This window comes from Symphalangus syndactylus, chromosome 5 (assembly GCF_028878055.3).
Source record: "Symphalangus syndactylus isolate Jambi chromosome 5, NHGRI_mSymSyn1-v2.1_pri, whole genome shotgun sequence".
Classification (NCBI taxonomy): domain Eukaryota; kingdom Metazoa; phylum Chordata; class Mammalia; order Primates; family Hylobatidae; genus Symphalangus; species Symphalangus syndactylus.
In genome coordinates this window covers 130,383,518-130,409,389 of record NC_072427.2, presented here as the reverse complement: position 1 = coordinate 130,409,389, position 25,872 = coordinate 130,383,518, and the positions used below count along the sequence as shown (strand labels likewise).

General features: G+C 42.2%; 1 protein-coding gene across 10 annotated transcripts in view; it reads left to right on the top strand.

The window, feature by feature from the left end:
* Positions 1–25,872, top strand: part of GANC (glucosidase alpha, neutral C) — an 85,760-nt gene that overhangs the window by 16,945 nt on the left and 42,943 nt on the right. For all 10 annotated transcript variants that reach the window (XR_010120838.1, XM_063639559.1, XM_063639560.1 and 7 more), the window contains exons 6-11: positions 5,711–5,893; positions 10,592–10,637; positions 21,527–21,593; positions 23,204–23,300; positions 25,285–25,465; positions 25,695–25,848. Coding sequence is in view for 9 of the 10 variants with exons in the window: in XM_063639559.1 (XP_063495629.1) it covers positions 5,711–5,893; positions 10,592–10,637; positions 21,527–21,593; positions 23,204–23,300; positions 25,285–25,465; positions 25,695–25,848 (728 nt within the window). In the remaining variant the exon portion in view is untranslated. The remainder of the gene's footprint in view (positions 1–5,710; positions 5,894–10,591; positions 10,638–21,526; positions 21,594–23,203; positions 23,301–25,284; positions 25,466–25,694; positions 25,849–25,872) is intronic.

Genomic DNA, 25,872 nt, shown 5'->3' with positions numbered 1-25,872 from the left:
CGGGCAGAGGCACTCCTCACTTCCCAGACGGGGCGGCCGGGCAGAGGCGCTCCTCACTTCCCAGACGGGGCGGCCGGGCAGAGGCGCTCCTCACTTCCCAGACGGTGGGTGGCCGGGCAGAGGCGCTCCTCACTTCCCAGACGGTGGGTGGCCGGGCAGAGGCACTCCTCACTTCCCAGACGATGGGTGGCCGGGCAGAGGCGCTCCTCACCTCCCAGATGGGGCGGCCAGGCAGAGGCGCTCCTCACTTCTTCCCGGATGGGGCGGCCGGGCAGAGGCGCTCCTCACTTCTTCCCGGACGGGGCGCCCGGGCAGAGGCGCTCCTCATTTCTTCCCGGACGGGGCGGCCGGGCAGAGGCACTCCTCACTTCCCAGATGGGGCGGCCGGGCAGAGGCGCTCCTCACTTCTTCCCGGACGGGGCGCCCAGGCAGAGGCGCTCCTCCCTTCTTCCCGGACGGGGCGGCCGGGCAGAGGCGCTCCTCACTTCTTCCCGGACGGGGCGGCCGGGCAGAGGCACTCCTCACTTCCTCCCGGACGGGGCGGCCGGGCAGAGGCGCTCCTCACCTCCCAGACGATGGGAGGCCGGGCAGAGGCGCTCCTCACTTTCCAGACGATGGGTGGCCGGGCAGAGGCGCTCCTCACTTCCCAGACGGGGCGGCCGGGCAGAGGCGCTCCTCACTTCCCAGACGGTGGGTGGCTGGGCAGAGGCGCTCCCCACCTCCCAGATGGGGCGGCAGCAGGGCAGGGGCTGCAATCCCAGCACCCTGGTAGGCCAAGGCAGGCGGCTGGGGGGCGGAGGCTGCCGCGAGGCCAAACCACGCCACCGCACTCCAGCCCGGGCAACACCGAGCACTGGGTGAGCGAGACTCAGTCTGCAGTCCCAGTACCTCGGGAGGCTGAGGCGGGCAGAGCACTCGGCGTCAGGAGCTGGTGACCAGCGTGGCCAAGATGGCGAACGTGTGCCTGCAGCGAAAGGAGAAAAGGCAGGCAGCGGTGGCGCGCGCCGGCAGTCCCAGGCAGTCCGCGGCGCGGGCAGCAGCAAGCCGAGTAGATTGCAGCCTGGGCCAGAGAGGGAAAAGAAGAAAGGAAGAAAGAAAGGAAAGAGAGAGAGAGAGAGAGAGGAAGGAAGGAAGGAAGGAAGGAAGGAAGGAAGGAAGGAAGGCAGGCAGGCAGGCAGGCAGGCAGGCAGGCAGGCTACTGTAGTTTTATGTAGATGATTTTTTCCATGAAAATCTTATAAAAGGTCAATACATTATAATGAGAAATTAATTCAGTTATGTTAGAATCATCAAAAGTTTAAAATATATCTATTCACTGAGCCACACTCTATGCCAATAACTTAGTAAACATAATTTTTTAAATTTAATTTTGCTCTTTTAATAGAGACAGAGTCTTGCTGTGTTGCCCCAGCTGGTATCAAACTCCTGGCCTCAAATGATTCTCCCTCCTCTTCCTCCCAAAGTGTTGCAGTTATCGGCATGAGCCACCATGCCTGCCCTAAATAAGAACTTAAAAGAGACTGTTTCTCAAGGCTTTTGCAGTTTGGCAATTGAATCAATGCATGCATATAACCTCCTGGCCACAATATGTTATTTTCTACTATCCTGAAGGATAGTACAGCCTTCACAATTTTTACACTTGCGTTCATAAGTAAGTTAATCTGTAATTTTCTCTTTCCATGCTGTCTTTGCCATGTTTTAGGGTCCAGGTGATAATTAACTTGGTATGGTAAATATGGTATTAATTCTGCTTCTGTACTGACTTACTTCTAGAGGGCCTTTGGCTACTGTAGTAACTGGAAAGCTAAAAACTACATTTCTTCATTTCCCAGACTCCCTTGTAGCTACAGGTTCTGATGTAATTCAGTTTCCACCAATCAGATGCACTTAAAAAAACCTTGATTTCAGGACTGAGTTCCCCATTTTGCGTATATGGATTTGGCACCTGTAGAGTGGCTCTAAGGCCATTAGTTAAGGCCATGATTTACTCATCTCTGAATTATAGCTAAGGTGGCATGATCCTAGAGCCCAGCAGTTGTCATAGTGAATTCTGATAACTCAAATTCCTGATTCTAGCTAAGATAGAAGGTCAGTTGGCCATACAGTTACACAGTACTGTTCTAGGGGTCATTCCTGGACATGCAGCCTGGAACCTACTACCTCAACCCTTCTCGTGATGTAAGCAACAAATTATTCATATGAAGTCATTTATTTTCTGCTTAAAATAGCCAGAGTTGTTTTTGTTTTTGTTTTCTACAGTTGAGCCTTGGTTGATAAAGTAGTTGGTATTATAAATGAATATAAGCAGCAGCTCTCAAGGATGGGAATATGAGATTGGCTGGCTGACCTAGCTGGATTTGGAGGCAGTGAGGACATATTTACCAATAGAGGTTGGGATACTATTGTTACAGGCTGAATTGTGTTATCCCAAAATTCAGGTGTTGAGCCCTAACCTCTAGTACCTCAGAATGTGACTATATTTTGAGATAGGATCTTTAAAGCAGTAAATAAGTTAAAATGGGATGATTAGGGTAGGCTGTAATCCATTGTACCTGGGTGCCCTTGTAAGAAGAGGAGATTAGGACACAGATGCAGGCACAGAGGGACAACCACGTGAAGACACAGTGTTAAGGCAGCCATCTGCAAGCCCAGGAAATAGGCCTCACAAGAAACTCAACTTTCTGACACCTTGATCTTTGACTTCTAGCCTCCAGAATTATGAGAAAATAAATTTCTGTTGTTCAAGCTACCCAGTTTCTGATATTTTCTTATGGCAGCCCTGCCAAACTAATACAACTAATAATAGACCACAAAATTCTGTGGCAACATTACTTAAATGACCACTGGTGGTCAACTAAAATAAAGTGGCCCATTGAAAGCAGACCAAGAGGTAGGGCCATATTGCATTATGATTATCATGCAGAATTCAGAGCTCTGAGGTGGCTTGGCTGCTTCAACTTCACTGAAGAGTTTAAAGAAAGAAAACAATAGTCTCAGGGCTTTAAATTCTTAGCTCAAGGTATTATCAGAAGATTGTTAATTTTCTGTGACAATCCTAAAAGTCCTCATATCTTCTGTAGCTGCAGGTACATATAGCTGAAAATCAGATGCAGAGTTTGATATTGCAGGTCACTGAATTAGTCCATAAGTTAATTTCAGGCATTAACTGGGAAAACGTAGGACTCTTCAAAATTGAATAGCAGGCTGAGTGCAGTGGTTCACACCTATAATCCCAATACTTTGAGAGGCCAAGGCAGGAGGATTGCTTGAGGTCAAGGGTTGTAGACCAGACTGGACAACAAAGTGAGACTGCATCTCTATAAAAAATTAAAAAACTAACCGGGCATGGTAGCACACACCTGTTGTCCTAGCTACTCAGGAGGCTGTGGTGAAAGGATCACTTGAGCTGAGTGATTTAAGGCTGCAGTGAACTATGATCGCACCACTGCACTCCAGCCTGGATGATGGAGCAAGACCCTGTCTCTAAAAAAATAAACAATTTTTTTAAAAATTGAATAACAATATTTGGGAAGAGTTGGGTAATTCTAAATAGTCAAACCTCAAAATTTCACTGGCCCTCCCATTTCAGCAGAAGCAACCCCTCCTATAAAGGCAGGTGAAGCTGATCCTGCCTTGCTTGGATACCCTGTATTGACCTCACCTAAAATATACATGCACGGGGATTCCAATTCTCTTTGTGCCCGACCCCTACCACCCTTCACCGCCTACAGACCCATCATCAGAGAGTCAGATCCCAACGTGCCCAGAGAGCCAATTACAGTCAAACCCAGGGGGAGAAGGCTTGCATGCCTGAAAAATTGTAAGACTATATAATGGCAAAAAAAACCTGGGAAATATAAATGGAAATGGTTTCTGAGGAATTCCTAGACCAGAAAGAAGGAACTTAATTGTAGATCAGACTAAATTTATTGACTCAGGTACACATACCAGATAATGTAGATTTGATATGCTAGCTTGGGCAACTGAGAATGGCTCTAATTGATGGCTTAGTTGGTTAATTATAATCTGAACTCAGCTATGGATTCTTCTGAATGAAGCTGAGATATCAGGAATTCCTTGGCATGGTATAGAGGAAATGATCCATAGACTTAGAGAGATAAAGATGTTGAAGTGGATTTGTTTCATGCAACCAGCTCATCTAGGCCCTCTGGATTCTGTCCCCCACGAGAATCCAGAACATACCCCCTTCACTGAGAAACTGATGAGGGAGCACTTGGAAAGCATTGTAGTGAACATCTTCCTTTTGTGGGCTGGAGATAATGGTGGGAAATGATGCCATTAAAATGGTCTCCCTGATTTCAGTGGAGATAATGAGACTCCAGGTAGCAGAGGCAGAGTAGAAACATTTAGTTGTCAGAGACAAGGTGAACATAATTCCATTATGTGTGGTAGGGCCCATGTAATACTCAAAATGGTTTAATGCTTGGGGCAGTAAGCAATTTATGGTGGGGTGCATTAGACTGACATATATGAACTACAGTCCTACTTAATGGAATAATCAAAAGAACTCTGTCTGGGTTCAGTGGGCAGTGAGAGACAGCCTCTCAGCTGTCTCCAGAGTTAATTTCCAGATCCTAAGCATCTTGAAGAGAAGGCATAGAATCCATGGAGAAGGACTGAAAAGACATCATAAGAACATAAACTGTCTCTTTTTACCTTCCTTAAAGAATCCTGTGAACATTTACTGGGGACACTGTGCACTGGAGAAAGGGAAATATCTAGCTTTGAGGGATTTTAAGTGCCTGTGTCTGAGCTTACATAATTCTTGTGGATCTAAAACATCCTAACAGTGTACCTGTGAAATTGGAGGCTGGTGGGAATCAGGCAATAAATAGGTAAATAAAAATTTGAGGCCGGGCGCGGTGGCTCACGCTTGTAATCCCAGCACTTTGGGAGGCCGAGGCGGGCGAATCAGGAGGTCAGGAGATCAAGACCACGGTGAAACCCCGTCTCTACTAAAAAAATATAAAAAATTAGCCGGGCGTGGTGGCGGGCGCCTGTAGTCCCAGCTACTCGGAGAGGCTGAGGCAGGAGAATGGCGTGAACCCGGGAGGCGGTACTTGCAGTGAGCCGAGATTGCGCCACTGAACTCCAGCCTGGGTGACAGAGCGAGACTCTGTCTCAAAAAAAAAAAAAAAAAAAAAAAATTTGATCTGGTTCCATCTCACTGTGGACCCAATCTGTGTTATTTCCTCAATTTCTGAGTATGTGGTTGGAATGAGAAAGAAAAACAATATTTAGATTTTACACACCAAAATCTAGAAAGTTACTAGACCTTCCAGACCAAGGTGATGATGATGACGATGATGATAGCTAACATTTATTGTGTGTGTGTTTTTTTTAAATGTGTCTGGCACTGTGTCAAGAGCTTTACACATGTGATCTCATTTAATTCTCTCCAAAAACTTTGTTGTTGCTTTTGTTATTTTCACTTTACAGATAAGGAAACCAAGACCCAGAAAAGTTGGATAACTTTGTTATCCAAAGTTATAACGTATATGGTAGAGTTATGCTCAATTTAAGCTCTTTGGCACCAAAGCCAATGCTCTCATTAACTTTTCTCTGTTGCCTTATCTATGGCTATGTCACATGAATATTGATTTACTAATTAATTACTTGGAAGTACAAATCACATAGGGCCATGTAAATCTGTAGCAGCTTGTTTTTCTCTTCCTGTTTTGTTTTCTAGGCTGATTTCATGCTCAGGGGACACAGGCAGTCTGATATTGGCAGATGGAGAAGGAGACCTGAAGTGCCGTGTCACAGCAAACCCATTCAAGGTAGACTTGGTGTCTGAAGAAGAGGTTGTGATTAGCATAAATTCTCTGGGCCAATTATACTTTGAGCATCTACAGATTCTTCACCAACAAAGGTATTCTTATGCATTACTTGACACATAAAGACCTTAACATAACCTGATTAATGAATATCAGTTGCCTAAATAGATAACATATCACCATAGAAAATTGGTTTGCCTTATTTGCTCTAGTATTGTTCTGAGAAATTTTATCTTTTCACCTGTGAAGGTGAATACAAGCTTTATGACAAAAATAATTCCCAAACTTTTGTAAATGTTCCACTCTTAACGTGTCCTGTGTGTGACTGATGGCATTCTCTACCCTGCACACCCTTCTATAAAAGCACTCTGTTGACCTGACAAATGTTAATGGGAACTAGCGTACCTTCGTAATTTCACTTCACTCCTTTGTAATAACACAAATTACCCTAGACTTGAATAGTTGTCCAGGAATTTTCTGGGACCATCTGCTTGATCAAAGCTGTTTATGTGGGCTGCTCACATGAATTAGGAGGTGGTGGTAAGGAGGAGATTCTTCTTCCATTCTTACCAACACTGTTTTTAAATCTTTTAGTCTATAGTTCTTCCTCCTCTATTTTTATCGTGATAATAAACATATTATATGATCTGCAGAAAGCATTCAACATTCATTATTCCAACATAGTGATTTGTCTGAGTTTCAACTCATTTCTATTTTAAAATTTTGATATTAAAAATATCTCATTTTCTCATCTCAGAACTAATACTTGTTCATCATAGGCAGATTAGAAAATATTGAAAAGAAGAAAATTTAAAATCCCTATAATCTCTCCACCTACTCTATTGGTGCCTTATGAATAGTCAAGTACTTGTTTAACTGAAAACTACTGATAATAGCATAACAAATATCTGTGTACCCACTACCCATGTTCTTTATATTTAAAGCCTTTTTTTCTAGCCAGGCACAGTGACTCATGCCTGTAATCATAACACTTTTGCCGAGGTGGGCAAATCAGTTGAGCCCAGGACTTTGAGGCCAGCCTGGGCAACATGGTGAAACCCTGTCCTACAAAAAATACAGAAAAATTAGCCGAGTGTAATAGCACATGCCTGTAGTCCCAGTTACTTGGAAGGCTGAGGTAAGAGGATCACTTGAGCCCAGGAGGTCAAAACTGCAGTGAGCTGTGATTGTGCCACTGCACTCCAGCCTGGGCAACAGAGCGAGATTCTGTCTCAAAACAAACAAAAAAAAACGCTTTTTTTTCTTTTGTAAACCCCCATGATTTTGTTCTGTTTTCTTTTAAACGTTGTTTTCTTTCCTATCTAAGTTGATCCTTTTACTTACTTATGTAGAAGAGGCACATGGTACAAAGGAGTATATATTAATACACATTTCTATGTAATAATAGTAAAGAATCTCCTTCCCCCTGTGTCCTCTAGCTGCCTACTTTCCATTCTTGAAAGTAATGTGTTCTGGTCGGGTGTGGTGGCTCATGCCTGTAATCCCAGCACTTTGGGAGGCTGAGGCGGGTGGATCATCTGAGGTCAGGAGTTCGAGACCAGCCTGGCCAACATGGTGAAACCCTGTCTGTAGTAAAAATACAAAAATTTAGCCAGGTGTAGTAGCACATGCCTGTAGTCCCAGCTACTCAAGAGGCTGAGGCAAGAGAATCACTTGAACCTGGGAGGTAAGAGGTTGCAGTGAGCTGAGATCACGCCACTGCACTCCAGCCTGGGCAGCAGAGCAAGACTCTGTCTCAAAAAAAAAAAAAAAAAAGTAATGTGTTTCCAGTTTTTTGTGTATCCTTTCAGAAACAATTTATGTATATACATTTTATATATATTCTTTGACTTTTCCTTTCCTGACACAAATGGCGCCACCTTTACACATTATTCTACACTTTGCTTTTTTCTCTTAACAATGTGATAATTCTTAATTTCTTTAAAGCAGCTACATAATTTCTGCTATATGACTGTACCGTGATTCACTGAGTAAATTCTCTATTGAGGGATTTAAAGTTGTTTCTAATCTTGTTTTACAACTAGTTAGTTTACTAATAACCTTGAATATGTGTCATTGTGCATATATACAAGTATATTTATAGTATAGAGTCATAAAAGGATAGTTGTTGATCAGACGGTTTGTGCATTTGTAGTTTTTTTTTTTTTTTTTTTTTTTGAGACGGAGTTTCGCTCTGTTGCCCAGGCTGGAGTGCAGTGGCATGATCTTGGCTCACTGCAAGCTCTGCCTCCTGGGTTCATGCCATTCTCCCGCCTTAGCCTCCCGAGTAGCTGGGACTACAGCGCCCGCCACCATGCCCGGCTAATTTTGTTTTTGTATTTTTAGTAGAGATGGGGTTTCACCGTGTTAGTCAGGATGATCTCAGCCTCCTGACCTCATGATCCGCCCACCTCGGCCTCTCAAAGTGCTGGGATTACAGGCATGAGCGACCGTGCCCTGCCTGTAGTTTTCATAGGTATTGCCAAATTGCCTTCCATAGAGATTGTACTGGTAGTTATAGTTCCATGATTTACATTTATATTTATAATTATATTTGTGTTAGGAAAATCAGATGATCTAACTGGAAAAAATTTTAAGTTAGATTTTAACCTCATAACATTAACAAAAATAAATTGCAGATGAATAAAAATTAAACATAAAAAGACATAAAAATAGAAGAAAATATAAAACAATATTTTTGTAATTGTGAGAGTGTGACAAACTGAAGAGCTATAAGGAAAAGATTGATGGATTTGATTACTTACACATTTTAAGCTTTGATTCTACTCAGAAAGCAACACAAGAAAAAAAAAGCTTTATTATAGACACACACACACACACACACACACACACACACACACACACACACGCAGTGTGAACAAAATTAAAAGTCAAGGACTTCCAGTTTCTCATCTGGCATGTAAGGAGCTTAGAAGTCACTACTCCATCCTAACAATGACTAAAAAGCTCAACAAATCAGTTTTTGCCTTATATAGTTTGATGCTCTGTTAGACTCATACACACATTAAAGATTGTTATGTTGTGCTGGGCACAATGGCTCCTGGCTGTAATCCCAGCACTTTGGGAGGCCGAGGCAGGCAGATCATCTGAGGTCAGGAGTTCGAGACCAGCCTGGCCAACATGCTGAAACCCTGTCTCTACTAAAAATACAAAAAAATTAGCCAGGCGTGCTGGCATGTGCCTGTTGTTCCAGCTACTTGGGAGGTTGAGGCAGGAGAATCACTTGAACCCGGGAGGTGGAGGTTTCAGTGAGCCGAGATCACACCATTGCACTCCAGGCTGGGCGACAAGAGCAAAACTCCATCTCAAAAAAAAAAAACATTGTTATGTCTGCTTGGAGTATTGATCCCTTTATCATTATGTAATATCCCTCTTTATCCCCCCAGATTTTCCTTGCTGTGAAATCTGTTCTGTCTGAAATTAGTATATCTACTCTTACTCTCTTTTGATTGGTGTTAGCGTAGTGTATCTTACCTTCAGAGGTAACCAGTTTACTAAATTTTGTGTTAATCACTTCCTTGGGTTTGATTTGGTTTGGTTTGGCTTGGTTTGGTTTGGTTTAGTTTTGTATTGTTTTAAGATGGAATTTCACTCTTGTTGCCCAGGCTGGAGTGCAGTGGTGCGATCTTGGCTCACTGCAACCTCCGCCTCCCAGGTTCAAGCTATTCTCCTGCCTCAGCCCCCCAAGTAGCTGGAATTACAGGTGCCCACCACCACATCCAGCTAATTTTTGTATTTTTAGTAGAGACAGGGTTTCACCATGTTGGCCAGGCTGGTCTCGAACTCCTGACCTCAGGTGATCTACCCTCATCAGCCTCCCAAAGTGCCCAGTTTACAGGTGTGAGCTGCCGCACCCAGCCTCCTTGGGGTTTTTAATTGCATTCCCACATATGTATGAATTCCCAAACAACATATTATTTGGATTTGTCTTTTCTAAAAAAACTTTTATGTAATAAAAGTATGCTGTATATATTCTTTTGTAATGTATTTTTCACTCAAATTTTTTTTCCTTTTTTTTTTTTTTTGGAAGACAGGGTCTCACTATGTTGCCCATTAAATGTATAAAAGTTAGCCTACATCATTCATGCTCATAGAAATACAAACTGAAATGCATTTATTTTTTCTACAATTTTAGATTGGCAAAAACTGAAAGATTGATACAGTCCAGCATTGTTAAGAATGTGGGGAAATGAGCACTCAAATACAACTATGGGTGGAAGAATAAATTGTCACAATCATTCAGAAAGACTGTACATTATAGTGCTGTGTTCTGGGAGTGAGGAGAGTCACACCGAGTGAAGGGAGCTATGTTCTACCTTGCTTACTTAGATTTTGTTGAAATATTATGAGCATGTTTAACATTTATAATAAAAAATGATAAAAGTATTTTTAAAGAGTTAACAAAATTAAAATACTTCTACATTAAGAAGTGAAGCTATTAGATTAATGTTCATCATTACTGTCTAATTTTATAAACTCATTTAAAAATTTTTTTTTTATTGTTTAAAGATGAGATCTCACTGTGTTACCCAGGCTGACATCGAACTCCTGGGCTCAAGTGACCCTCTAGCCTCAGCCTCCCAAGTAGCTGGGATTACAGGCAGGCACCACTGCACCTGGCTTCATTTTTATTTTTATAATGATGTTATATTTAATACATTAAAGGATATAACTTATGGGGTCTCAAAAGTTGGAAATGAAAATCTTTATCACTGAACAAAATTCTATCAGTCTTGCCATTGAGTGAAACAACTTTATTTATGTTAAAACAGAGCTGCTAAAGAAAATGAGGAGGAGGCATCAGTGGACACCTCTCAGGTAATCTAGACTGATCCATTTATTGTTATCTTTTTCACCATCATCATAATGATAGGGCATATAAGGAATTCTCTTTCTTCCTTCTACAGGAGGGTGCTTGTTAAATGATCTACTGCATATAAATAGGACCACCTGTTTCTTTGGCTCACCTTGTCATCTCGTTGATTCATTCATTCTTTCATTCATTCATAAAAACAGATGCTTCCCGAGTGCCTGCTTTTTGCCAGGCATTATTGCTAGGCAAGGAGAATCAGCCTTGAATAAAACAAATCCCAAACGTGTTCTCATGGAAAGTAGAATCTATTGGGAAAGACAGACATTGAGTAAGTAATTACAAGCGTGATGAGTGTTACAAAATGGTGCTATAGAAGAATACAAGAGACCTGGCCAAGATGAGGGTCAGAAAAGACCTTCTGAGGGAAATAATGTTAAAGCTGAAACTGATGTATACACAAGTCAAAAAGTTGGGAAAAGAACGTTCCAGGTAGAGGGAACTGCATATTCAAAGATCTGGAGGTAGGATGGAGCATATTCCATTTGAAGAAATGGAATATGTGTGCAATATATACTTATTTCAGCTGGAGAAAGGAAAGCAAAGGGGAGGGTGGTATGTAACGAGGCTAGAGAGATAGGCAGGGCAGTGCTGTGGAAAGATTTGTAATAATTCTTTTATCTAACAATTATTTGTTAAGTACCTCCTATATCCCAGGCACTGTTCATGGAATTGGTGAGACATCATTGAAAAATATAAGTCCCCTATTTATCATGGAGCTTACCTTCTTCCAAGCCATGTTAACCTTTCTGAATTTCTCCTAAGAGCAAAGGAAAACTCTGAAATGGTTCTAAGTAGCAGAGATGCATGGTCTTATTTCTATTTTTAAAAGATTATTTTGTTGAACTGTGAAGAATGGACACTCCAGAAATCTTCTCTCTCTTCATCCCCAGTCACATGTATCTTCAAAAGAGCACTTTTCATGATATTGATTCTTCCTATCCATGAGGATGGAATGTTTTATCATTTGTGTTCTTGCTTGTTTCCTTGAGCAATGGTTTGTAGTTCTCCTTGAAGAGGTCCTTCATATCCCTTGTTAGCTGTATTCCTAGGTATTTTATTCCCTTTGTAGCAATTGTAAGTGGGAGTTCATTCATGATTTGGCTCTCTGATTGTCTAGTGTGGATGTAAATGCATGCTTGTGATTTTTGCACATTGATTTTGTATCCTCAGACTTTGCTGAAGTTGCTTATCAGTTTAAGGACTTTTTGGGGGGTGAGATGATAGGGTTTTCTAAATATAAAGTCATGTTGTCTACAAACAGAGACAATTTGACTTCCTCTCTTCCTATTTGAATACTCTTTATTTCTTCCTCTTGCGTGATTGCCTTGGCCAGAACTTCCAATTACTATGTTGAATAGGAGTGGTGAGAGAGGACGTCCTTGTCCTGTGCCGGTTTTCAAAGGGAATGCTTCTAGCTTTTGCCCATTCAGTATGATATTGGCTGTGGGTTCGTCATAAGTAGCTCTTATTATTTTGAGATATGTTCCATCAATATGTAGTTTATTGAGAGTTTTTAACATGAAGGATGTTGAATTTTATCAAAGGCCTTTTCTGCATCTATTGAGATAATCATGTGGTTTTTGTCTTTGGTTCTGTTTATGTGATGGATTATGTTTATTGATTTGCGTATGTTGAACCAGCCTTGCCCCAGAGATGAAGCTGACTTGATCGTGGTGGATAAATTTTTTTGTTGTGCTGCTGGATTCAGTTTGCCAGTATTTTATTGAGGATTTTCACATTGATGTTTATCAGGGATATTGGCCTGAAGTTTTCTTACTGCCCAAAATAATTTATAGATTCAATGCTATTCCCATCAAACTACCATTGACATTCTTCACAGAATTAGAAACAACTACCTTAAATTTTATATGGAATCAAAGAAGATCCCGTATAGCTAAGCAAAAAGAACAGATCTGGAGGCATCACATTACCTGACTTCAAGCTATACTACAAAGCTACAGTAACCAAAACAGCATGGTACTGGTACCAAAACAGATATATAGACCAGTGAAACAGAACAGAGACCTCAGAAATAACCAAATAACACCACACATCTACAACCATCTGATCTTCAAGAAACCTGACAAAAACAAGCAATGAGGAAAGGATCTCCTATTCAATAAATGGTGCTGAGAGAACTGGCTAGCCATATGCAGAAAACTGAAACTGGATCCCTTCCATACACCTTACACAAAAATTAACTCAAGATGAATTAAAGACTTAAATGTAAAACCCAAAACCATAAAAACCCTAGAAGAAAACCTAGACAATACCATTCAGGACATAGGCGTGGGCAAAGACTTCATGATGAAAATGCCAAAAGCAAATGCAATAAAAACCAAAATTGACAAATGGGATCTAATTAAACTAAAGAGCTTCTGCACAGCAAAAGAAACAATCATCAGAGTAAACAGGCAATCTACAGAATGGGAGAAAATTTTTGCAATCTACCCTAAGTGCTAATATCCAGAATTTACAAGGAACCTAAGCAAATTTATAATTAAAAAAAACCGCATCAAAACATAGGCAAAGGATATGAACAGACACTTCTCAAAAGAAGACATTTATGCGGCCAACAAACATGAAAAAAGCTCAACATCACTGATCATCAGAGAAATGAAAATCAAAACCACAATGAGATACCATCTCACACCAGTCAGAATGATGATTATTAAAAAGTCAAAAAACAATAGATGCTGGCGAGGCTCTGGAGAAATAGGAATCCTTTTACATTCTTGGCGGGAATGTAAATTAGTCCATTGTGGAAGACAGTATAGTGATTCCTCAAGGGTCTAGAACCAGAAATACCATTTGGCCCAGCAGTCCCATTACTTGGTATATACCCAAAGGAATATAAGTCATTCTACTATAAAGACACATGCAGCCGGGCGCGGTGGCTCACGCCTGTAATCCCAGCACTTTGGGAGGCTGAGGCGGGTGGATCACGAGGTCAGGAGATCGAGACCACGGTGAAACCCCGTCTCTACTAAAAATACAAAAAAATTAGCCGGGCGTGGTGGCGGGCGCCTGTAGTCCCAGCTACTCGGAGAGGCTGAGGCAGGAGAATGGCGTGAACCCGGGAGGCGGAGCTTGCAGTGAGCCGAGATTGCGCCACTGCACTCCAGCCTGGGTGACAGAGCAAGACTCCGTCTCAAAAAAAAAAAAAAAAAAAGACACATGCACATGTTTGTTTATTGCAGCACTATTTACAATAGCAAAGACATGGAACCAACCCAAGTGCCCATCAGTGATAGACTGGATAAAGAAAATATGGGACTGGGCACGTGGCTCATGCCTGTAATCCCAGCACTTTGGGAGGCCAAGGCAGGTGGATCACCTGAGGTTGGGAGTTTGAGACCAGCCTGACCAACATGGAGAAACCCTGTCTCTACTAAAAATATAAAATTAGCTGGGCATGGTAGCGCATGCCTGTAATCCCAGCTACTAGGGAGGCTGAAGCAGGAGAATCACATGAACCTGGGAGGTGGAGGTTGCGGTGAGCCAAGATTGCACCATTGCACTCCAGCCTGGGCAACAAGAGCGAAACTCCATCTCAAAAAAAAAAAAGAAAAAAAAGAAAAGAAAGAAAATTTGGTACACTGTGGCTGGCAAGATGACCGAATAGGAACAGCTCCGGTCTGCAGCTGCCAGCAAGATCAGCGCAGAAGGCAGGTGATTTCTGAATTTCCAACTGAAGTGCCTGACTCATCTCATTGGGACTGGTTAGAGAGTGGGTGCAGCCCACAGAGGGCGAGCCGAAGCAGGGTGGGGCATTGCCTCACCCGGGAAGCACAAGGGATGGGGAAACTCCCTCCCCTAGCCAAGGGAAACCATGAGAGACTGTGCTGTGAGGAATGGTGCATTCTGGCCCAGATACTACATGTCTCCCATGGTCTTGGTAACCCGCAGACCAGGAGATTCCCTCAGGTGCCTACACCACCAGGGCCACACAAAACTGGGCGGCCGTTTGGGCAGACACCGAGCTAGCTGCAGGGGTTTTTTTTTCATACCCCAGTGGCGCCTGGAACACCAGCGAGACAGAACTGTTCACTCCCCTGGAAAGGGGGCTGAAGCCAGGGAGCCAAGTGGTCTAGCTCAGCGGATCCCACCCCCATGGAACCCAGCAAGCTAAGATCCAGTGACATGAAATTCTCACTGCCACCACAGCAGTCTGAAGTTGACCTGGGATGCTCAAGCTTGGTGGGGCGAGGGGCATCCGCCATCACTGAGGCTTGAGTAGGTGGTTTTCCACTCACAGTCTAAACAGAGCCACCTGGAAGTTTGAACTGGGTGGAGCCCACCGCAGCTTCGCAAAGCTACTGTAGCCAGACTGCCTCTCTATATTCCTCCTCCCTGGACAGGGCATCTCTGAAAGAAAGGCAGCAGCCCCAATCAGGGGCTTATAGATACAACTCCCATCTCCCTGGAACAGAGCACCTGGGGGAAGGGACAACTGTGGGTGCAGCTTCAGCGGACTTAAGCATTCCTGCCTGCCAGCTCTGAAGAGAGCAGCGGGTCTCCCAGAACAGCGCTCGAGCTCTGCTAAGGGATAGACTGCCTCCTCAAGTGGGTCCCTGACCCCCATGCCTCCTGACTGGGAGACACCTCCCATCAGGGGTCGACAGACACCTCATACAGGAGAGCTCCGGCTATCATCTTGCAGGTGCCCTTCTGGGACGAAGCTTCCAGAGGAAGGAACAGGCAGCAATCTTTGCTGTTCTGCAGCCTCTGCTGGTAATATTCAGTCAAACAGTGTCTGGAATGGACCTCCAGCAAACTCCAGCAGACCTGCAGCAGAGGGGCCTGACTGTTAGAACGAAAACTAACAAACAGAAAGGAATAGCATCAACATCAACAAAAAGGATGTCCACACAAAAACCCTATCCGAAGGTCACCAACATCAAAGAGCAAAGGTAGATAAATCCACGAAGGTGAGGAAAAACCAGCGCAAAAGGCTGAAAATTCCAAAAATCAGAATGCCACTTCTCCTCCAAAGGATCACAGCTCCTCACCAGCAAGTGAACACAATTGGACGGAGAATGAGTTTGACAAACTGACAGAAAGTAGGCTTCAGAAGGTGGGTAATAACAAACTCCTCCAAGTAAAGGAACATGTTCTAACCCAATGCAAGGAAGCTAAGAACCTTGAAAAAAGGTTAGAGGAATTGCTAACTAGAATAACCAGTTTAGAGAAGAACATAAATGACCTGAGGGAGCTGAAAAACACAGCACGAGAACTTCATGAGGTATACACAAGTATCAATAGCCAAATTGATCAAGTGGAAGAAAGGATATCATAGATTGAAGATCAACTTAATGGAATAAAGAGTGAAGACAAGATTAGAGAAAAAAAAAATGAAAAGGAATGAACAAAGCCTCCAAGATATATGGGACTATGTGAAAAGGCCAAACCTACCTTTGATTGGTATACCTGAAAGTGACAGAATGGAACCAAGTTGGAAAACACTCTTCAGGATATTATCCAGGAGAACTTCCCCAACATAGCAAGACAGACCAACATTCAAATTCAGGAAATACAGAGAACACCACAAAGATACTCCTCGAGAAGAGCAACCCCAAGACACATAATCATCAGCCTGACCAAAGTTGAAATGAAGGAAAAAAATGTTAAGGGCAGCCATAGAGAAAGGTTGGGTTACCCACAAAGGGAAGCCCATCAGACTAACACTGGATCTCTCTGCAGAAGCCCTATAAGCCAGAGGAGAGTGGGGGCCAATATTCAACATTCTTTTTTTTTTATTATTATACTTTAGGTTTTAGGGTACATGTGCACAATGTGCAGGTTTGTTACATATGTATCCATGTGCCATGTTGTTTTGCTGCACCCATTAACTCGTCATTTAGCATTAGGTATATCTCCTAATGCTGTCCCTCCCCCCTCCCCCCACCCCACAACAGTCCCCGGAGTGTGATGTTCCCCTTCCTGTGTCCATGAGTTCTCACTGTTCAATTCCCACCTATGAGTGAGAACATGCGGTATTTGGTTTTCTGTCCTTGCGATAGTTTACTGAGAATGATGGTTTCCAGCTTCATCCATGTCCCTACAAAGGACATGAACTCATCATTTTTAATGGCTGCATAGTATTCCATGGTGTATATGTGCCACATTTTCTTAATCCAGTCTATCGTTGTTGGACATTTGGGTTGGTTCCAACTCTTTGCTATTGTGAATAGTGCCGCAATAAACATACGTGTGCATGTGTCTTTATAGCAGCATGATTTATAGTCCTTTGGGTATATACCCAGTAATGGGATGGCTGGGTCAAATGATATTTCTAGTTCTAGATCCCTGAGGAATCGCCACACTGACTTCCACAATGGTTGAACTAGTTTACAGTCCCACCAACAGTGTAAAAGTGTTCCAATTTCTCCACATCCTCTCCAGCACCTGTTGTTTCCTGACTTTTTAATGATGGCCATTCTGACTGGTGTGAGATGGCATCTAACTGGTGTGAGATGGTATCTCACTGTGGTTTTGATTTGAATTTCTCTGATGGCCAGTGATGATGAGCATTTTTTCATGTTTTTTGGCTGCATAAATGTCTTCTTTTGAGAAGTGTCTGTTCATGTCCTTCGCCCACTTTTTGATGGGGTTGTTTGTTTTTTTCTTGTAAATTTGTTTGAGTTCATTGTAGATTCTGGATATTAGCCCTTTGTCAGATGAGTAGGTTGCAAAAATTTTCTCCCATTCTGTAGGTTGTCTGTTCACTCTGATGGTAGTTTCTTTTGCTGTGCAGAAGCTCTTTAGTTTAATGAGATCCCATTTGTCAATTTTGGCTTTTGCTAGGAATCCAACTTACAAAGGATGCGAAGGACCTCTTCAAGGAGAACTACAAACCACTGCTCAATGAAATAAAAGAGGATACGAACAAATGGAAGAACATTCCATGCTCATGGGTTGGAAGAATCAATATCGTGAAAATGGCCATACTAGTAGCCCAAGGTAATTTATAGCTTCAATGCCATCCCCATCAAGCTACCAATGACTTTCTTCACAGAATTGGAAAAAACTACTTTAAAGTTCATATGGAACCAAAAAAGAGCCCGCATCGCCAAGTCAATCCTAAGCCAAAAGAACAAAGCTGGAGGCATCACGCTACCTGACTTCAAACTATACTACAAGGCTACAGTAACCAAAACAGCATGGTACTGGTACCACAACAGAGACATAGATCAATGGAACAGAACAGAGCCCTCAGAAATAATGCCGCATATCTACAACTATCTGATCTTTGACAAACCTGACAAAAACAAGAAATGGGGAAAGGATTCCCTATTTAATAAATGGTGCTGGGAAAACTGGCTAGCCATATGTAGAAAGCTGAAACTGGATCCCTTCCTTACACCTTATACAAAAATTAATTCAAGATGGATTAAAGACTTAAATGTTAGACCTAAAACCATTAAAATCCTACAAGAAAACCTAGGCAATACCATTCAGGACATAGGCGTGGGCAAGGACTTCATGTCTCAACATTCTTAAAGAAAATAATTTTCAATCCAGAATTTCATATCAGCCAAACTAAGCTTCATAAGCAAAGGAGAAAGAAAATCCTGTACAGACAAGCAAATGCTGAGAGATTTTGTCACCACCAGGCCTGCCTTACAAGAGCTCCTGAAGGAAGCACTAAATATGGAAAGGAAAAACCAGTACTAGCCACGGCAAAAACATACCAAATTGTAAAGACCATCGACACAATGAAGAAACTACATCAACTAATGGGCAAAATAACCAGCTAGTATCATAATGACGGGATCAAATTCACACATAACAATATTAACGTTAAATGTAAATGGGCTAAATACCCCAATTAAAAGACATAGACTGGCAAATTGGATGAAGAGTCAAGACCCACCAGTGTGCTGTGTTCAGGAGACCCGTCTCACATGCAGAGACACCCATAGGCTCAAAATAAAGGGAGGGAGGAATATTTACCAAGCCAAAAAAAAAAAAAGCAGGGGTTGCAATCTTAGTCTCTGATAAAACAGACTTTAAATCAACAAAGATCAAAAGAGACAAAAAAGGGCATTACATAATGGTAAAGGGATCAATGCAACAAGAAGAGCTAACTATCCTAAATATATATGCACCCAATACAGGAGCACCCAGATTCATAAAGCAAGTTATTAGAGACCTACAAAGAGACTTAGACTTCCACACAATAATAGTGGGAGACTTTAACACCCCATTGTCAATATTAGACAGATTAACGAGACAGAAAATTAACAAGGATACTCAGGACTTGAACTCAGCACTGGACCAAGCGGACCTAATAAACATCTACAGAACTCTCCACCCTAAATCAATAGAATGTACATTCTTCTCAGCACCACATCGCACTTACTCTAAAATTGACCACATAATTGGAAGTAAAACACTCCTCAGCAAATGGAAAATAATGGAAATCATAACAAACAGTCTCTCAGACCACAGTGCAATCAAATTAGAACTCAGGATTAAGAAACTCACTCAAAACTGCACAACTACATGGAAACTGAACAACCTGCTCCTGAATGACTACTGGGTAAATGATGAAGTGAAGGCAGAAATAAATAAGTTCTTTGAAACCAATGAGAACAAAAACATAATGTACCAGAATCTCTGGGACACAGCCAAAGCAGTGTTTAGAGGGAAATTTATAGCACTAAATGCCCATGGAATACAACTTACAAGGGATGTAAAGGACCTCTTCAAGGAGAACTACAAACCACTGCTTAAGGAAATAAGAGAGGACACAAACAAATGGAAGCATTCCATGCTCATAGATAGTAAGAATCAATATTGTGAAAATGGCCATACTGCCCAAAGTCATTTATAGATTCAATGCTATCCCCATCAAGCTACCATTGACTTTCTTCATAGAATTAGAAAAAACTACTTTAAAATTCACATGGAACCAAAAAAGAGCCCATATAGCCAAAACAATCCTAAGCAGAAAGAACAAAGCTGGAGGTATCACTCTACCTGACTTCAAATTATACCACAAGGATACAGTAACCAAAACAGCATGGTACTGGTACCAAAACAGATATGTAGACCAATGGAACAGAACAGAGGCCTCAGAAATAATGCCACACATCTACAACCATCTGATCTTTGACAGCCTGACAAAAGCAATGGGGAAAGGATTCCCTATTTAATAAATGGTGCTGGGAAAACTGTCTAGCCACATGCAGAAAACTGAAACTGGACCCCTTCCTTACACCTTATACAAAAATTAACTCAAGATGAATTAAAGACTTAAACATAAAATCTAAAACCATAAAAACCCTAGAAGAAAACCTAGGCAATACCATTCAGGACATAGGCATGGGCAAACACTTCATAACTAAAACATCAAAAGCAATAGCAGCAAAAGCCAAAATTGACAAATGGGATCTAATTAAACTAAAGAGCTTCTGCACGGCAAAAGAAACTATCATCAGAGTGAACAGGCAACCTACAGAATGGGAGAAAATTTTTGCAATCTGTCCATCCAATAAAGGGCTAATATCCAGAATCTACAAGGAACTTAAACAAAATTACAAGAAAAAAACAACCCCATCAAAAAGTGGACAAAGGTTATGAACAGACAGTTCTCAAAAGAAGACATTATGTGGCCAACAGATATAAAAAAAGCTCATCATCACTGGTCATTAGAGAAATGCAAATCAAAACCACGATGAGATACCATCTCACACCAGTTAGAATGGCAATGATTAAAAAGTTAGGAAACAACAGATGCTGGAGAGGATGTGGAGAAATAGGAATGCTTTTACACTGTTGGTGGGAGTGTAAATTAGTTCAACCATTGTGGAAGACTGTGGTGATTCCTCAAGGATCTAGAACCAGAAATACCATCGGACCCAGCCATTCCATTACTGGGTATATTTCTAAAGAATTATAAATCATTCTGTAAAGACACATTCACACGTATTGCAGCACTGTTCACATTAGCAAAGACTCGGAACCAACTCAAATGCCTATCAGAGATAGACTGGATTAAATAAAATGTGGCACATATACACCATGAAATACTATGCAGCCATAAAAAAGGATCAGTTCATGTCCTTTGCAGGGACATGGATGAAGCTAGAAACCATCATTCTCAGCAAACTAACACAGGAACAGAAAACCAAATACCATGTGTTCTCACTCATAAGTGGGAGTTGAACAATGAGAACACATGGACACAGGGAGGGGAACATCACACACTGGGGTCTGTTGGGGGGTGGCGGGCTAGGGGAGAGGTAGCATTAGGAGTAATACCTAATGTAGATGATGGGTTGATGGGTGCAGCAAACCACCATGGCTATTTTTTTTTTTTTTTTGAGACGGAGTCTTGCTCTGTTGCCCAGGCTGGAGTGCAGTGGTACGATATTGGCTCACTGCAACCTCTGCCTCCCAGGTTCAAGCAATTCTTCTGCGTCAGCCTCCTGAATACCTGAGACTACAGGTGCGCATCACCACACCTGGCTAATTTTTGTATGTTTAGTAGTTCAATAGTTGCACAGCAATGTGAATGTACTTAAAGCCACTGAACCTGAACTTTATGCTTGAAAATAGTTAAAATGGTAAATTTTATGTTGTGTATATTTTACCACAATAAAAAATATATATTCATGTCAGCTATGGCTCATAAAGATTATTATTGACATGTATATAGAACACAGATTTGATTTGTTAAATGTACTGACGTCACACACTGGTCTTCTAAAAGATGAACTCACTTTCTCAGTCTTTTAAAAAAATAATCCAAATAAAATGAACTATTCTGGTAAAAACATTTGTTGCAATTTGTAAACTCAGTTTGCTCCCTTTTTTGTACCAACAGAAAAATCAAGAAGATCTGGGCCTGTGGGAAGAGAAATTTGGAAAGTTTGTGGATATCAAAGCTAATGGTAAAATTGAAACTGGTATAGTATTAAAACAGATCATTCCAAAAATGGCTACATAATTCTATCTAAAAGCCCCTTGATCTCTGGCACCTAAAACAGGTGACTTTAACAGAAAAACAGAAATCCCAGATCAGATTTGCTATCCTTCAGTAATGCATTGCAACAGAGAAATAGCAATTATTTGCCTTTTGTAGGAAGTGTAAAAATATAGGCCACACGGAGCTTATGGTCTCATACAGGGGCCTGGGTCAGCACACTGCTTGCACTGTTCATTAGATAAGACAGCTACAAATTCCACGTTAAATTTTTATGAGAGTGAAGTGATGAGAAACCCAAGTTCTAGAGCCCCTCTGTTGCAACATTTCAAGCCAATGGTTCTCAACCTTTTCTAGGCCTCCCCATCATTCGCATGGGTATCGCATGCACATCTGTCACATTTCTCACCAGGCTTAGTGATGGAATTGGGGTAGAGGGGTGAGTTTGTCTCTTTAGGAGATATCTTTCAAGTACTTGGGGCTTATGCAGTTAGAAAAATACTCACTTGCCTCTTTCCTCCTCCCCACTCTGTAGAATAACAAACTCTTTCTAACACCTTTAAAATTCCCATTCTAGCCATCATTATCTATAGCATAGTATAATGATCAGGGCTGACAGAATGCCCCAAATTAAAAGTGGGGGCATGGGTTCTCAGGCCCTCCTTTCTGTAACATCATCATCTTTTTATCTTTTTTTTTTTTTTTTTTTGAGCCAGGTTCTCACTCTGTCACCCAGGCTGGAGTGCAGTGGCGTGATCATGGCTTACTGTACCCTTGAACTCCTGGCCTCGAGTGATGCACCTGCCTCGGCCTCCCAAAATGCTGGGATTACAGGCATGAGCCACCATACCCAGCCATGTCATAATCTTTTTTACCTTCTCTGTAGCATCTCTTTTCCACAAGCTCCTACAAATAAGGACCATTTGATGTCAAATACTTTAACCTAAGCATAAATTAAAGTCCACGTTATACCTCCTAGTCATTTGCATTTTCCCATAGCTCTAAAATAGTTGTTAAAGACTTTGTCTTTGGTTAAAGGAAATTTATATAATCACAGAGGAGGAGTATTTTGAGGAACCAGTTATGGCCCTCCTGGTGCCCTTGACATTTGCATTCCCTGTAGGTAGTCAGACGAGGCTGGCAGTAAGAATGATCAGGCACAAGACAATCAGTCATTCCATCTAGTGTAGACTGAAAGTGCACAATATCCTTTGCTTCCTAAAGCAAAGAAATATGTGATAAAGAAAATTTCGATTAGGAAAAAATCTAAAACTTTGTAATCATGTTTTATATAGAGACAAGAGATTTACTGTGAAGAGGACACAGAGAGCTTCATCACACAGCTAAGGCAACAGAACTAATACGTGACCAGAACTTTGCCTTATACATTTTTGTATCCCCACAACACCTGAATATAGTATCTCACAGAGGGTCAGTACACAGCATTTGCTGATTGATCTAGGTGAGCCAAGGTCTCTCAGCCTCTAGTCTAGTCATCTCTCTGCACTCAGAATTAACTGAATCTCCTTAAGTGAGTGTTCTTTTCAGAAACAAAACTCAGTATCCTGGTCTCTACAGGCCCTTCTTCTATTGGTTTGGATTTCTCCTTGCATGGATTTGAGCATCTTTATGGGATCCCACAACATGCGGAATCACACCAACTTAAAAATACTGGGTAAGTGAAAGCAAGAATTCTTATGGGAGGCTCTGGTTTCTGTATTGAGATGATCTGAAAACATTTGTGAGCTGTCTGAGCTAGTGCTAATATGTGCCAGGCCTTTTCCTCTTTTATATTGCTTGTGGATCTTTAAGAACCCTCCTTGAATGATCACTCAGAGCAGTGGTTTTCCTTTTTTTTTTTTTTTTTCTGAGATGGAGTCTTGCTCTGTCACCCAGGCTGGAGTGCAGTGGCACAATCTTGGCTCACTGCAAGCTCCACCTCCCGGGTTCAAGAGATTCTCCTGCCTCAGCCTCCTGAGTAGCTAAGACTACAGGTGCCTGTCACCACGCCTGGCTAATTTATTTTGTATTTTTAGTAGAGACGGGCTTTCACCATGTTGGCCAGGCAGGTCTCAAACTCCTGACCTTGTGATTCGCCCACCTCAGGATCCCAAAGTGCTGGTATTACAGCAGTGAGCCACCGCGCCTGGCCGGTTTTCCAGTTTTATTTATTTTTTATGGTAAAATTAGATAACTGTAAAAACTATAATACTAAACCTAGAAATACAAAGGAAGTAAAATTACGGAGCTGCTGTGATCAGAGTAGAGGGAAGATCTTTATCCCCGGGTTTCACTTTTACCTCTCAAGGCCTTTTGTGGAGCCCTGGGAGAATATATTGTGAAAAATCACTGACCCAGAAAAAGGCTTTTACCAAAATGGGAGAGTGAGCCAGAGAATGGAAAAATGTGATATCTCATATCACCTTTAGTATCCTCAGGGATATCATGTCAGGCTAACACTACTGACAAATAGATGCCCGAGGCATCAGACTAAGAGGAAACAAAACCAAAGAGAAACAGAGTCTGATAAGGTTGCCAGGTTCAGGTGCTGTTTACTTTCAGGTAGGCATAGTGACAAGTCCAGCAGAAACTGTGCTGCTCTCACACTGATTTGAGCTCTGTGCTCCCACCCCTAATTCAGTTCCCCATCTTCCCCTGCTAAGCACTGTGGAAGCCTGTTGGACACAATTTTTTTTTTTTTTTTTTTTTTTTTTGAGACAGAGGCTCGCACTGTCGCCCAGGCTGGAGTGCGGTGGTGTGATCTCGGCTCACTGCAACCTCTGCCTCCCGGGTTCAAGCAATTCTCCTGCCTCAGCCTCCCTAGTAGCTGCGACTACAGGTGTGCACCGCTACGCCTAGCTAATTTTTGTATTTTTAGTAGCGTCAAGCTTTCACAGTGTTGGCCAGAATGGTCTCGATCTCTTGACCTCATGATCCTCCCGCTTCGGCCTCCCAAAATGCTGGGATTACAGGCGTGAGCCACCAGCGCCCAGCCTGGACACAATTCTTTTAACTGCAGAGAAGTACTCACAAAATTCATCAGTGGATACTTGCTGTGTGCTTGCTATTGTGGAGTATTCATAGGAGAGAGTCCTCCACTCAAAGGATATTTAGGCTGGGCGCAGTGGCTCACACCTGTAATCCCAGCACTTTGGGAGGCCGAGTTGGGTAGATCACTTGAGGTCAGGAGTTTGAGACCAGCCTGGCCAACATGGTGAAACTGCATCTCTACCAAAAAATACAAAAATTAACTGGGTGTAGTGGCACGCACCTGTATTCCCCGCTACTTGGGAGGCTGAGGTGGGAGAACTGCTGAACCTGAAAGGTAGAGGTTGCAGTGAGCCAAGATCGCACCACTGCACTCCAGCCTGGGTGACAGAGTGAGACCCTATCTGGAAAAAAGGAAAAGGAGATATTTAGAAAAGATGTCTAAGATGTGATCGTATGTGCTAATGTCACAGGAAGTGGTGCCAAAGGAGTCAAGGGAAGAGGACCACATTCACCTAAGTTGGGTCAGGAAATCTTTAGGGAAGTGGCAAGAGTTGAGCCTTCAAAGATGCATGGGACCTAAGTGTTTTCAGAGAAGAGTAGAGCTATTCTATTTATTAATATTAATAATACATTTGTGATGGTAATTGATGATAATCTTTGTGTTTCAGTGATGGAGATGCTTACCGTCTTTATAACCTGGATGTCTATGGATACCAAATATATGATAAAATGGGCATTTATGGTTCAGTACCTTATCTCCTGGCCCACAAACTGGGCAGAACTATAGGTATTTTCTGGCTGAATGCCTCAGAAACACTGGTGGAGATCAATACAGAGCCTGCAGTAGAGGTGAGCTATGGATTATGGCTACATGTCATACTTAAAGAAGAAACAAAACCACCGCAGTGGAGTCATAGCTCTTATCTTTGTAGTGGCACTTCTCTGCCAACGAAAGCTTTACAGTGTAATCAGTGAATATCAGTAGTATCTACTAAAGGATCAGACTGTTACTTATATATGGCTGGATGTTGCAGGTTAGAGGGAAATTTCTCAAATTTTTATTCCATTCTTTTTCCAGTACACACTGACCCAGATGGGCGCAGTTGCTGCTAAACAAAAGGTCAGATCTCGCACTCATGTGCACTGGATGTCAGAGAGTGGCATCATTGATGTTTTTCTGCTGACAGGACCTACACCTTCTGATGTCTTCAAACAGTACTCATACCTTACAGGTATTTGCACGGAGAAGTGCCAGT